Raw genomic sequence first — 14,788 nt, 5'->3', positions numbered from 1 at the left:
ATTTGCTATTAGTACTGTTAGACTGTGTGGAGGAGAGAAAACGTCCTGGACTAGGGAATGGAAGCCTACGTCTTGGAAAGGGCTCAGCATCCACTTGGTTTCCCAGCTGAAACACTGAATAAAGGCAAGCCCTCAGATCAGTCAGCTTCTGAAAGATGAGGCCTGCCTTTCCCCAGGCTCCAAGAAGTGGTGGTTACAGTTCAAGGTTAAGGTCCAGGGGGCCAGCGTTGTAATGTAGTGGGTAAAGCCACTGCCTGCAGTGCCAGCATCCCATATGAGTGCTGGTTTGAGTCCCAGCTGCTCCACTTCCCATCCAGCTCTCTGCTATGGGAAAGCAGTGTAAGACGGCCCAAGTCCTTGGGCCCTTGCACCCGCATGGGAGACCTGGAGGAAGCTCTTGGCTCCTGGCTTTGGGTCCACACAGCTCTGGCCATTGCGGCCAACTGGGGAGTGAACCAGCGGATGGAAGAACTCCCTCTCCCTCTCTCTGCCTCTCCTTCTCTCTGTGCATAACTCTGACTTTCAAATAAATGAATAATAAACTTTAAAAACAAACAAGCAAACAAGCAGGTTAAGGTCCAGGCCAGCAGGCCACTTCAGATTTAACCCTTGCCACAAAGTACCCATTCATTTACTACAACCCGGGGCCTCCTGAGCAAGGAAGGCAAGAGAGTGAAGAGGCGTTAGAGGCTGCTCTGTCCTCCAGGAGGTACGGTCCACCGTGATCGCTGCGGTGACAGAGCCGCCGGGATGACTTCGGAAATGTGCACACCTCGCACTGGAGGAGCTGGAAACCCTGCCTGCGGAGGACGTCCCGGAAGAGGTCGAGATGGAGCCGGCCCACGGGAACTGCAAGCGACTTTGAGGGCGGCGAGCAGGGCGCTTAGGCCGCCCGGCGTGGTTCTGATGGTACTGCGTGCGGATGCCGCCCTGCGGATCTCCGGCCCGGGGTCGGCCCCGCGGCAGGTGAGGCGAGGCCGGGCGGCTTATGTAATCGGCCGCGCCTCGCGGGCGACCGGGGGAACTGGCTGGGGGAGCCGGGCCAGGGCTGACGGCGCGCTGCTGGAATCCGCGCTCGGGCGTTGGCTCGCTCCCGCCCGGCCCGCGCCGAGGACGGCGGCGGGGGAAGGGGCCCGCCGGGTCCGTGACGTCCTCTGCCTTTCGCGCCCTTTATTGCTTTGTTGGTGGTGTTGGTATCATGCACGAAACAGGGGCAGTGCTCTGAGTCCCGCGTGGGGCCGTCTCGTGGTCACACTGGGAGAGATGAAGATGCGGCAGCGGACGGGACACCGCGGCCGCGGGAGGTTACCCGGGAGGATGGGTTTGTCTAACATGGAATCCCCACGTCCACTCCCGCTCTAGGTGGGTGACGGTCAGCATCGCTGCCGCACTTCCGGAGGGATGCCTGCGTTCTGAATCACACTCATTCCCAAACAGTGACGGTGGGAGACTGCGCTTAAACAATGTCTTTTTTTTTTTTTTTTTTTTTTTGACAGGCACACCACGCTGATCCGATGGCAGGAGCCAGGTGCTTCCTCCTGGTCTCCCATGGGGTGCAGGGCCCAAGCACTTGGGCCATCCTCCACTGCCCTCCCAGGCCACAGCAGAGAGCTGGCCTGGAAGAGGGGCAACCGGGACAGAATCCGGCGCCCCGACCGGGACTAGAACCCGGTGTGCCGGCGCCACAAGGTGGAGGATTAGCCTAGTGAGCCTCGGGCGACGGCCCAACAATGTCTTTTTTTAAAGGAATTCTCAAGTGTACCCAGTAGGAGCCTGGCGCGTTCCGGCGCCCTTCCCCTCTTCAACAATGAGCAGTTCTCCACCGCTCTGTCCGAGGATGACCTCCCACTCACCTTTCTGCCACTTCCAGCTTTCATGCCACTGCTGAAAATCTCAGCATGCAAATAACTCCTTTTACAGTTATCACCCCTGTGGAATGCAGCTCTTTTATATAAATTAATGTTCACATTTCCGCCCCAGACTCTTAAAATTTAAACTTTTCCAGACCAAGACCCAAGCAAGACCGGCATTACATTGGGTAGGTATGTCCTCTAGTCTCTTTAAGCTTACATGTTTCCCCACAGAAATTTCTTTGATAAGGAAAACTGGTCCTTTGTCTTGTGAGTCCCAAACTGGGATTTTTCTGACTGCGTTTTCATGGTGTTGGTAGAGTGATTCTGGCAGACCTAGATCTGGTGGTTTTCAGATTAGTCAGGTTTAGGGTCTTTGTGGACAAAACTAAGAAATAAGTTTTATCATTTTTCAGAGAAAGTATGTCATGATTTATATTGATTTCCAATTCATACTTAGCATTACTGTGTGTTTATTTCCATTCTTTTATGTCATCTTCATAAAAGAAACCCTTATGTTATAGGCTGAAATCCTGATTCTCAGTAGCTTGAGCATAATTATTACTTTATACTACCATATGTGTGTGTACACATACATATTAGGTTCAGAGTAGTAATACTAATATTACCAACATAACTGACAAGTTTAAGGTTTATTTGTGATTCTTTTTCTAAGATTTATTTTATTTATTTGAAAGGCAGAAGTTCCAGAGAGAGAGAGAGAGAGAGAGAGAGAGATCTTCCATCCACTGGTTCATTCCCCAAATGGCTGAAATGCAAAGCCAGGAGCCAGGAGCTTCTTCCAGGTCTCCTACATGGGTGCAGGGGCATAAACACTTGGGCCATCTTCCACTGCTTTCCCAGGTGCATTAGCAGGGAGCTGGAGAGGGAGGGAGGGGAGGAGGGAGAGAGAGATCTTCCATCCACTGATTCACTTTCCAAATGCCTGCAACAGCTGGGGAAAAACCAGGAGCCCAGAACACAAGCCAGGTCCGTCATGTGGGTGGGTGGCAGGGACCCAAGTACTTGAGCCATTATCAGCTGTTACCTCCCAGGGTGCACCATTAGAAGAGAGCTGGACTCAGTAGTGGAATCAGGACTCAAACCCAGGCACTCTGACACAGCATGCAGGCACCCGAGCTGTTGACACAACTGCTGCACCAGGCACTTGCCACAAATGACGGTCCGCTCTGCTGTGTAAGCTACCAACACCATACACAGCTAGGTCAGTTTGTCTCATTTTAATCTTATTTTGCTTTATAATGATGGAAAATATTTACATGGTATCAAAGTCAAATGCACAGAACAAGCCAAATGCTCAGAAGAGACTAACTTCCATGCCTCCCATCTGGCTTTCCCTCCCCCTGTAGGCAACACTTTATTTAGTTTTGGTTTGTTCCCCTACCTAAAAAATAACCATAAGCAGACAAATGCATGTATCTATATTCCCCCTTAGGTAGCATGTAGTATGCTATGTGTACTGACCCCACCTTGCTTCTCTCACGTAATAGATCTTAGTGGTCATTCTACAGTAATATACAGGTAGTCCTCATTTGCCAACTGGATGGAAGACACAAGGACAGTCTAGCTGAGTAGCTCAGAGACAGAAGTCCAGTATCCTAGTTTTCAGGTATCAGGAAAGGATGATGTCCAGCTGGGCCAACGCCAAGTTCAGGCCCATGAGAGCTTCAGGAGCTTGGTGGTAGAGGAGGAAAGGGCTGTTTGTCCGTGGTCAGTTGTCCAGTCTCCTGCACCTGTGTCAACCAGAATGCAACTGGCGGGTTTCTCATCACAGTTTTTCCAACCATCACCTGTTGATGGACATTTTAATCATTTCCAGTCTTGTCCTATTACAAACAATGCTGTAAAAAAAAAAAAAAGCTGCATGCATGGTTTATCTCCAGGCACACTGGGGATATGTGTAGCTGAACATGTCCCAGACTTGGCTGGAGGAATTGTTCTAGAGCCCCCAACACTGGGTCTGCTCACCCAACAAGCAGCAAGCCAGTTGCTAACACCAGGGTGGTGGAAGGCAGTAGTTGATTTTACCAGGTGCAGACCAAGGAACTGGGCAGCTGTTGCTCAGTTCCCAGAGAACTGAGGAGCTCCTGTGCCAGCCTGGGGTTGGCTCCCGGTGCTTCCTTGGATTGGTCGGCAGCAGGAGGCCAGCATGCTCTGGAAATGTGATAGCAAGGAGGGCTCCAGCCGGTCTGGGGTCTACAGGCTTCAGTGAAGATCCTGGAAAGCTCAGCGGCTAGCAATCAGGACTCAGCTACAGAGGCGAGCACTGGATCCTCTTGAGTCTTGCAATCCTGAGCTCTATAGGCCGGCCCGAGCCCCGTTTCGCTCCCTTCGCTTAGGACTTGGAATCGGCTCGGTGAAGAGAGGACTGCAGGCTGAGGGAGCGTGTACTGGGGACGAGAGACTAGGTTTCGGAGCCCGGGGCCGGGAGCACATCTAAAGTCGGATCAGAGACGTCAGGGCTGGAATTTCTGAACGCCTGGCTTCAACCCTACTGCACACCCCGGACTGAGGCGGTGGCGCGGAGAAGCCGGAGGCGAAGGAAGGCAAAGCAACGACTCTAGGGATTCAGGATGACCTGGGTGCCGGGAAACAGAAGCCTGAAGAAGGGGAAGATCTTCCCCGGGAAGGAGGCGTGGAACGTGTAGAGGTGGGTGTTGGTGGCGGCGTCGTAGAAGGCGACCGTCCCGAGCTCGACGTCCACGCGGACACGCACTTTCCTGGGCCGCAGCGGGAGATCCTTCCGGGTGTCTTGCCCGGTGAGCGCCTGGCACTCGGAGTCGGTGATGCGCAGCGCCCAGAAGCCGCTCTCGGGCTCCACCGTCAGGAAGCCCCGCCGCGCCACCTGCTCCCAAGCCACGCCCACGACGCAGGCCCCGCCCCGAGGCCCCCTTAGCTCCGCCTCCCAGGCGTGGCGGCCGCAGGAGAAGCCGGGCGAGCCGAGCACGCACCGGAACGGGTAGAAACTCTCCGGCCCCGCGGCGTCCTCTGAACTGTCTGCAGGAGCGAGGTCCAGTGTCACCGTTTTGAGATCCTGGGAGAGGACGAGGTCGGGATGGGCCGAGGCAGCGTCGAAGGTCACGGGGGCTGTGGGAGCTGGAGGAGAAAGAGGCTCAGCCCCGGGTCAAGTCGTCCAGTCTCCCGCCTCCGCGCTCCCCCGGGATACAGTTGGAGGGAAACTTTGTGTTGCCAATCACCTCTCAAGTCCCCAGGGAAGTCCTAGGCTTCGCTCTCACCTCCTTGGAGTAAATCCCTGTAGTTCTGTGGGTGCCGTGGTGGTAATGGCGGGATCGCTGCAACACCCAGAAATAAAATCGCCTCTTTGTGGTTTCCCGTGGTCCCTGGTTCGGGGCTAGTATGCTAGACATCGAGGGTCAGATCGCCTGAGCACAGGTAACTTCCCCCCTTAAACACAGGTCAGGTGGGGACTGGCCCCTGGAAGCAGGAGCGTTCAGACACAGCTCCCCCCAACACACGCATAGACACTTTTACTAGGATGTGGATGTTGAGTCACGGTTTACACGGGCGGAAGGGTCCCCAGCCATGCTCCACAAAGGCCTGAGCAGTGGTGGTCCCAATCTCTGCTAAGGAGTTAGCGGCGGGGGCTCATTCCCTCTCCCGAGCTGTTTTCCTAATCTCACACCCTTTCCTGTAATGTTGATTGACCCGATGTGCGTGGCTGGGAGCGAAGGAGGGTGTGGGAATGCGGGCAAGAGTGACAGCTGTCGGGTAGGCGGGGACGGGTCGGAGGTGAGCCAGGCAGGACCTCCTGCCGGGCTGCGGTTTTTGAAAAAGCTGGGGCAGAGGCGAGGGGAGCCGCGGCCCCAGAGCTGTAGCGACTACGAGTGTCCACTAGAGGACACCACAGGCAAGGCGACCAGCAGACGGCCCGCGTGGAACAGTTCGCGGTTGGCTCCACAACGCGGCGGCCGCCGCCACCACCCCGCTCTCCGTGCTCCTTCGCTGCCCCCCTCCACCCGACTCCGCTCAACCTGGGACCCCTTCGCCTTCCGCCACTCACTCAGCGCCTCCCGGAGCTCTGCAGTGCGCGTGGCGGCGCGGGAGCTCTCCACATTCGCGGCGCTGGTGCGGTTTCCAGGAGCCCTGGCGAGGGAGGCTCTGCTGCGGGGCAGTAGCAGTTCTATCCCGGAGACTGTGCCAATGAAGGAGGCCCGAAAGCGGGAGTGGAGTAGCGGTGGGGGCTGGGGACTTGCTGGGTTTCCGTTGCCTTGGAGGGAGAAGCAAAGGAGAAAAGCCAGATAGATCCCCGGCAGCAAGGTGAAACTTGGGCAGCTCACTCCCGGGTGGTGCAATTTGGGCAGCGGCGGAGGGAGCCTGCTCCCACCCCCGCACCCCATATCCGCCCAGGCCATCTCCCGCACCTGAAGTCTTCGAGGCCCGCAGATGCCACAGCCTCCCCTTCCTCACCAACCGTCTCCCTCCGACTGCCCGAGCCCAGATTTCTGTGCCTTCCCTAGTCGCATCCACGTTCAGTCAGCCGTGGCGAAGGTGGACGACACGCGCTGGGCAGCTCCTCGGCAGACTGGGGTCCACCCTGGCCCGCGGTGCCGCCCCGCCAGCCACCGCAGGGAGTTTCTGTTGCCTACCTGGGGAGGATGGCTCAGGCGTGGAGGTGTTGTCTGGGTTAGGATTGTGTTTCTCAAACAGGCACCCTAGAAGTTGGGGAGAGAAAGCTGACTCGATACTCAGAGGCTGCACCACCACCACCACCACCACCATCAGTAAGGGCAGCCACCAGTGGGCTTCCCCAAGCAGAAGTGTGGAAACCTTTGGGTTGGTCTCAGGGTCAGCAGTTGCGGGGTTCGCTGCTGGCCTGTGCCACTGGGGCCTGGCGGTGGTAAACCCTGAGCTGGCACAGGCCATGGAGCTCGCAGTCATGGTCTCCATGCCAGTAGAGAGGGGCACAGGGGAACAGTACAATCCCTAGACCCTGCTGGCTGGTTTTCAGTGGTTGTGTCCCTGGAGTTGGAGAAGAGGGCTCTAATCCTATCTCTTTCTGTTCCTGGCCACCTGACCCAGAAAGCCCCTCTCAGTTCCCAGGAGCTGCAGGGTGCTCACTGTACACTCAGGCAGGGATGCCCACCTTGGGGCACAGGTGTGGGGTTCTTGGCACACGGTGGGGCTGCACAAGACAGGCCTTCAGTGTTGTGGGCAGGCAGCAGAGCCATCTCTGTCCAGTGTAGCTCCATCCCCCAGTTGTCCTGATGCCCCCTTGGGACTTTGTCCAGGAACATGGTGCAGGCCCAGCTGGGGCAGCTAGTACTGCAGAGATGGAACTACCTCCACCTCCTCTTTGTCCATTGGATATCCTCCCTGGCTCTGAGTAGGGAAGAAATCAGTCTCTAATCTCTGATTACTTTTGAATATTTTGGTTGTAGGATTTGTTACTGTTCTGTGAATGACCCGGGTTTAAAAGAAGACATTCACATAGTTCTCATCTTCGGGGTGGGTGGCAGAAGGAGTCCCCGTGTAACCACAGAAGGAATTCTTTGCCCTGTGAATGTCTCACTTTCCCCCAAATGGCAGGAAGTCAGTCTCCTCTGCTACTCACAGCTCTTGGTGTGGCTTTCATTCATGCCTTTGAGGAATTTGCTTTTATCTTTCTTCCTGTCAGCCTGGAGGGTGTCTGAGGGTAGAGAACAGGAGGAATGAGGGACCGGAGACCAGAGCAAGGAACCCCCAGGCCGCACGGCAAGGCCCTGACTGGAATCACCTGGCGGAGCAAGCTGCATTTTTTTTGTAGTGTATGTGAAGCACTGAGCGAAGCCGCTCTGCTTCCCCAGGGTCCTGTGCACATCTAATGTGACCTGCGGATTCAAGCTGCTCTTTCGGGAGGACTTTGAAAAGATGGAATTAAAAGGTAAATTTGCAGTGCTTTAGATGCTGCTGGGACACCTGATGCCCATGGCTCTGCTTCCAATTCCGGCCTCCTGCTCATGGGCATCCTGGGAGGCAGTGGTGATGGCTACCTGCTTGGGTCCCTGACACCCACACGAGTGACCTGGATGAAGCTCCTGCTCCTGGATTAGGCCTGGCTCAGCCCTGGACATTGCAGCCATCTGGGGAGTGAACCAGCAGATGGAAGATCTCTTTCTCACTCTCTGTCTCTCCCTCTCTCTGTAACTCTAACTTTCAAGTACATAAATAAATCTTTAAGAAATTTTTTTTTCCAGTGGTTACAATAAAAAACCAAGAAGAGAGGTTGACACTCTGGTGCAGCAAGTTAACTGGCCCTTTGCAATGCTGGCATCCCGTATGGGCACCAGTTTGTGTCCTGGCTGTTCCACTTCCAATCCAGCTCCCTGTTAATGAGCCTGAGAAGGTAGCAGTAGATAACCCAAGTGTCTGGGCCCCTGCCATCCATGTGGGAGGCCCAAAAGAGTTCCTGGCTTGTGGCTTCAGCCTGGCCCAGCCAGAACAGTCACATGGGGAGTGAACCAGCATATGGGATATCTCTCCCCCCCCTTTCTCTCTCTCTCTCTTTCTCTCTCCCCCTCATCCTCTCTGATGCTCTGCCTTCCAAATAAACCTTTTTTAAAAAAAAAAAAAGGAAGAAACTTTTTTTGATTATATATGAATTTGATTTGATTATATATGAATTTTAATTATATATTTACTTAACTCTGTTTTCTAAAGACTGTCATTTTAGCATGCAGAGTGAGCAATTATTGCTGTACTACATTCTGTTTTCATGCTCAGCCTTGCGGGGTGAGTATTGCTCACTGGCAGGGCCTTTGTGTTGGGAGGAGTCACATTTCCAGTGACCCAGGCACACGTGGAGCCACTGAACTGGGCAGCGGGGATTGAGCCCCTTCCTTATGACCTGACAGCATGGAAAAAGCGCCTTGAGGCCTTACCCTTTAGCTTCAGGAGGAGGCCTGCCATGGGACTACCATACAGGAAGAGGGTATAATATGAGGGCTGCCACAACCCTAAGGTCTGGATGGGAATCCCATCTTCCTGCCCCTGAGAGGAGAAGGGAGACAGAGACCCTGGAGTTGGAAGCTTACAGCCCCTTCCCTCCCTGTGCAGATACAGGGGGCCTTGTGGCTGTGCACCCCTTCCAAAAATAGGGCCGGGGACAAGGGACTCCTCCATGCAGTCAGGACACACTGGCCCCTTCCTGGCGTGGATTTGGGGTTGGGTACTGGACTTCAGAGCTTCAGGGCCTTCCTCCAGGCCACTGTACACCCCTCATGCAGGGCCCTGCAGCTCCAGAACAGAGAAAAGACCTGGGGTTGCAGGGAGAAGGTGGGAAGCTCCCCTGAGAGCCACAGCTCAGCTGTGGGCAGCACCCCACGGAGACTCCTGGCACTCTTGTCAAGGGGTCTGCAAACCCAGAGCCAGAGACAAGGAAGCCTTGTCAGGGAGTACTGGGCCCACAAACCCTGCAGGCAGTATGGTTCCCACCACCTCACCTCCATCCCTGGGTGCTGGGCTACCAGACCCTGCCACTCCCCCTGCAAGAGACCATGACCCTCAGAACAGGGATCTAAGTAGCCTGGGCCAATGGGACAAGTAGATACCCCACCATCCCTCCATTCCCTGGGCCTTGATGGGGCCAGTGGGGGCTGGGGGATGTGTGTGTGTGTGTGTGTGTGTGTGTGTGTATTGTGTGAGAGAGAAGCAAGAACAGACCATGCCTATCTCTTCCTCTCTCAAATGTTGCCTGTGATGAAAAGGAAGGGGACCCCTTGGTTGAAGCTTTAAACAGGAACCAAGGTGTTTTAGATGTGAGATGACTATAAACTTGCTGGGTCAGTTGCCATTGTACCCAGTGGGGTGGGAATGCTAACACACAGAAAGCAAAGCTCAGACAAATGTAAGAACAAAACCAAGACACGGTTCCCTATCTGGTCTGCCCAGTGGAGACTCCTGGTTGAATGTGGAGGGGGGTGGGTTCTGAATTTGCTCTCGTCTCCTTTCCATTCGGTGCCTGGGAGGTCCTGGCAGGGGAGGCTCTTGTGCTGTTTCTAGGAAGAAGACTCCATTCAGCCATCTTTACTCTCAGCTTAGGCAAGCACTGCCTTTGAGGGGAAGGGCATCCTTACAGACACCAACCCTTCTTCCTAGATGCAAACCCAGAGGAGTTTTTCCTACATACGTGACTGAATATCCAAACCCCAAGTCACACACTTCTCTTCTGGCTGATTTCTGTTTTCCTGCAAGGATACAAGAGGATTTCACCCAAGCAGCGTTAACTGTGAACCCACTTTCTCCACCGCAGTCAGAGACAGCTGTATGCACCAGAGAAATAAAAGCCACTTGCCAGAGATCATGTAGTCGCTGCCTGGGGCCCTGGGAAGGCAGGATTCTGCCTCCTCTCTGGTCCACGGACCCTATACTTGGCCCGGGGGCCACATGGGGCCCAAGGCCAGGTCCCCTTTTGTGACAAGCACAAGAGTCGGGGTAGGGTATAGACAAGGACCCTGATGACCAACACATGTGAGAAATGCCTGAAGGCAGTGCAGCAATGCTGGGAGGCCCTGGTGTTGGAACAGTGCCATGGTGGTCACTGGCAGGGAGAGAATCCCCCAGGTAGGAGAACAGAGGCCTCGCTCAGCCCATGCCTTACCTTTGAATCTCCTCAGGTTCTCAGTGATGAAGTCATGTCTTGACTTTGCTTCACTGAGTTTTTTCTCCAGGTCCAGAGGAATTGGGGGTAGGCTGAGAAACTGAAACTCTTCACTCCTAGGAGGACACGGTGGAGCTGTGTGCTGAGACCAGGGGAGGGGAGAAGGGGAAGGGGAGACCCTGACCCAGCCACGTGGGGAGGGACTCTTGGGGGTGGCGGTGGATGAGCAGGCCAGCACTAGAGATATGGGGCTGGAGCGAGAAGGTGCACAAGGGGACGTGGGAATGCAGATGAGAGAAGGAGAAAGAGAGAAGTAGAAAAGGAGAGGAGGCAGGGAGATGGGAGGCGGGACCCCGGGGCATCCCACTGAGCAAAGGGCCAGCAGGAACCACCAGGAGGCTGTGCCAAAGCACCAGGAAGCTGGAGAGAAGAGCTCCTCTCTTTAACAGCCAATTCATACACTCATGTGCTCAGCTCCCAACTCCCGCCCCTGCAGCCTAAATACCTGACTGCAGAGTTAGGTGTGTGGGTGTTTGTGAGCGAGGAATGTTGAGTATCTCTATATATGCTGAGTGCACATAGGGATGAATCTGGAGGCAAAATGCGCTTACCTGTGCAAGATACTTTTGATGCCCTAGAAGAGAAATAGAAACAGCATGGCATCAGCACTTGGCTGGTTCACAGGTGTCAGGGAGGGTGCTGGGTGTGGGCAGAGCAGGTGGAGTGAGAGCGTCTCTAAGACTCACTCTCTCTCTGCTTTTCTCTTCCCACCCACAAGGAGGACTCCTCCAAGAAGCACCAATGTGGCACCAGGTGGAGAAGTGGTTGGCTGTCCAGAGAATGAAACTTTGCAAATGAATGTCTCAGATCCTGAACTGAGGGGAGCCCTGTTCCCTGGGGCAGGAGAAAGGTTGGAGTGGCTTTGCAGGAACTTTTCTTGAAAGAAAGAAAAGGACACTTGAGCCAGCACCATAGGAGATGGGTTCAAGAGGGATCATCTCGACTTTTTTTTGTGCATCAGCTGGACCTGCGCTGACTGGCTACCGAATGCTTGAAACTAGTGCGCTAGGAATCAGACTTTTAATTAAACTGACTTTTCACTGATTCAAATTTAAAGGCCAAAGCAGCGTAAAACATTGTTTCCATTAAAAATAACTCTCTCAACTTAGTAGGACCACATTTTCCTTCAACAGCTCACAATTAAGCATCTGAGCTGAGAGGTGCTGACATGCAAACTCTACACTAGAGTTCAAACACTCAGTACAAAAGACACCCCTCCAGAATGTGAAATATCTCTTTATTACTTTAAAAATATTGATGATTTTGATTGATATATTAAGTTAAATATTTTATTGGAATTAATTTCACCTGTTTCTTTTTAATGGGGCTACTAGGAAAACGTTAAATTACAGAGTATGCTGTGTGTTGTGGCCCAGCAGATTAAGCGACCACCTGGGGTGCCTACATCTCAAATCAGACTGCCAGGTCAAGCCCCCACTACTGTGCTTCCAATCCAGCTTTCTGCCACTAGACCTGGAAGACAGCAGGTGATGGCGCAAGTACTTGAACCCCGGCCACCCACGTGGACCACCAGGACGGAGTCCCTGACTCGTGGCTTTGTCCTGGCCCAGCCCTGGCTATTCTGGGCATTTGGGAAGGGAACTGACAGATGCAAGACCTCTCTCCTCTCTCTCCCTCTCCCACCCTCTCTGTCACTTTGCCTTTCAAATAAATAAATCTTTTTTTTAAAGCTCCATGGAAAATAAAATTAAAATATAGTTTTATTTTATGGCAAAAAAATTTGAAGTCAGTTAATAGTGTTTTCATTATATGCTTTTTTTTTTTTTTTGACAGGCAGAGTGGACAGTGAGAGAGAGACAGAGAGAAAGGTCTTCCTTTTCCATTGGTTCACCCTCCAATGGCCGCTGCAGCCGGCGCACTGTGGCCGGCGCACCACGCTGATCCGATGGCAGGAGCCAGGTGCTTCTCCTGGTCTCCCATGGGGTGCAGGGCCCAAGGACTTGGGCCATCCTCCACTGCACTCCCTGGCCACAGCAGAGAGCTGGACAGGAAGAGGAGCAACCAGGAATAGAACCCGGCACCCATATGGGATGCCGACACCACAGGCGGAGGATTAACCAAGTGAGTCACAGCGCCGGCCTCCATTAAATGCATTTTTAATGAACTTTTTGAGCACCTCTCATATTTCAACTTTTTGCACCCAAATTAATGTATCTTTTAATTCAGTTTTTCACAAATTTTTTTAAAATATAATTTTTATCTATTTGAAAAGGAGAGAGAGAGAAAGACCATTGCTGGTTTACTCCCAGAATGCTCACAACAGCCAGGGCTGAGCCAGGTAGAAGTCAGGTCTCCCACATGGATGGCAAAGACCCTATTACTTGCACCATCACCTGCCTCCTCCCAGGGTCCCCGGATACACATTAGCAGGAATCTGGGTGGGAAGTGGAAATAGAACTTCAACCAGGCACTGCCATAAGGGATATGGGTGCCCCAAGTGGCATCTTTTTTTTTTTTTTTTTTTGGACAGGCAGAGTTAGACAGAGAGAGAGACAGAGAGAAAGGTCTTCCTTTTGCGTTGGTTCACCCCCAAAATGGCTGCTACATCCAGTGTGCTGAGGCCAGTGCGCTGCACTGTTCCGAAGCCAGGAGCCAGGTCCTTCCTCCTGGTCTCCCATGGGGGCGCAGGGCCCAAGCATTTGGGCCATCCTCCACTGCCTTCCCAGGGCACAGCAGAGAACTGGACTGGAATAGGAGCAACTGGGACAGAATCCGGACCCCACCTGGGACTAGAACCCGGGGTGCCGGCACCGCTGGCAGAGGATTAGCCTAGTGAGCTGTGGTGCCGGCCCAAGTGGCGTCATAACCAATGCATCAAATACTCGCCCTTTAGCATTTTGAAGTTTTCTTGCAGGTGGCTTGTAATTTTTTTTTTTTTTTTTGACAGGCAGAGTGGACAGTGAGAGAGAAAGACAGAGAGAAAGGTCTTTCTTTGCCGTTGGTTCACCCTCCAATGGCCACCGCGGCCAGCGTACCGTGCTGATCCGAAGGCAGGAGCCAGGTGCTTCTCCTGGTCTCCCATGGGGTGCAGGGCCCAAGCACTTGGGCCATCCTCCACTGCACTCCCTGGCCACAGCAGAGAGCTGGCCTGGAAGAGGGGCAACTGGGACAGAATCTGGCACCCCGACCGGGACTAGAACCCAGTGTGCCGGCGCCGCAAGGTGGAGGATTAGCCTATTGAGCCGCGGCGCCGGCCGTAATGTGTTTCTAAATTACATGCATGGCTCACATTATATTTCTAAATTATACCATGTAGTAGCTCACATTATATTTCTAAATTACACGTGTGGCTCGCGCTGTGATTCTAAAGTATATGTATCAGCTTCACCTGTTTCTACTGGGCAGTGCTAGGCTAGAGCAGTCTCCGGCATCCTGGCAGGCACTGGGTGCTCTGGCCAGAGACTAGGGCCTGGCTCTGCCTGGCTGCGATTCTGTCCCTGAGGGACTCACCTTCAGCAGCTGTTGGGGTGGCATTCGTTGCTTGGCCTCCAGGCGGTCCGTGAGATTCCTGAGAGAGTTGAGTTGTGCCTGGGTGGCAGTGTTGTAGACCTTACCCTCCTTGGCTTCCTCCAGCCCCAGCCATGTGATCCGGGACAGGAGGAAGTCCTTCTCCTCCTTTAGGGCCTGCCCCAAATGCTCGAATTCAGCCAGGATCCTTTGCTTCTCTAAATCCACCTGGGCCTGGGGGTGAGGGACAGGGAGAGAGAGAGAAGAGGTGGCCTCAACCGTCTTTCCAGCCCACCTTATTACATTTTTTTATTTGTTTAGACGGAGTATCAACATAGAACAGTGTGCTGTGGCAGACGTGAGAAGACATGAGGAGAACAAACTTTTTTTTTTCTTAAAAAATTAGTTTATTTGAAAGGCAGAGTGACAGAGAGGGCGAGGGCGAGGGCGAGGGCGAGGGAGAGGGAGAGGGAGAGATCTTCCATCTGCTGGTTTACTCTCAAATGCCCACAATAGCCTGGGCTGAGCCAGACTGGAGCCAGGAGCCAAGAACTTCATCCAAGTCTCCTACGTGGGTGACAGGGATCCAAGTACTTGAGTCACCTTCCACTGATTTCCCAGGTACATTAGCAGGGAGCTGGATCAGAAGTAGAGCAGTTGGCACTGGAATCAGTGCTCATACGAAATGCTGGCATCGAAGGTAATGGCTTAACCCTCTGAGCCACAATGCTGGTCCCAAGAACAAACTTTTAAAAGCACTTCCAGGGCCAGTGTTGTGGCACAGCAGGTTAAC

General features: G+C 53.6%; 1 protein-coding gene across 4 annotated transcripts in view; it reads right to left on the bottom strand.

Moving 5' to 3' along the window:
• Positions 1-3,076: 3,076 nt before the first annotated feature.
• Positions 3,077-14,788, bottom strand: part of TRIM31 (tripartite motif containing 31) — a 39,468-nt gene continuing 27,756 nt past the window's right edge. For 2 of the 4 annotated variants that reach the window (XM_070074831.2, XM_017344817.4), the window contains 8 exons: positions 13,999-14,229; positions 11,079-11,101; positions 10,468-10,583; positions 7,444-7,518; positions 6,479-6,544; positions 5,893-6,099; positions 5,108-5,164; positions 3,077-4,967 (listed from right to left, as the gene is read on the bottom strand). In XM_070074831.2, the coding sequence (XP_069930932.2) occupies positions 4,432-4,967; positions 5,108-5,164; positions 5,893-6,099; positions 6,479-6,544; positions 7,444-7,518; positions 10,468-10,583; positions 11,079-11,101; positions 13,999-14,229 (1,311 nt within the window). In that variant the 3' untranslated portion in view covers positions 3,077-4,431. Of the gene's footprint in view, positions 4,968-5,068; positions 5,165-5,892; positions 6,100-6,478; positions 6,545-7,443; positions 7,519-10,467; positions 10,584-11,078; positions 11,102-13,998; positions 14,230-14,788 lie in introns of all 4 variants that reach the window. The other 2 variants (XM_089334353.1, XM_070074832.2) reach the window with 2 other exon arrangements.

The sequence above is a fragment of the Oryctolagus cuniculus genome, chromosome 5 (assembly GCF_051225735.1).
Source record: "Oryctolagus cuniculus isolate XC-2025 breed Fujian yellow rabbit chromosome 5, ASM5122573v1, whole genome shotgun sequence".
NCBI lineage: Eukaryota > Metazoa > Chordata > Mammalia > Lagomorpha > Leporidae > Oryctolagus > Oryctolagus cuniculus.
Note: the sequence above shows the minus strand (reverse complement) of the source record. Positions and strands in the feature narration are given on the sequence as shown.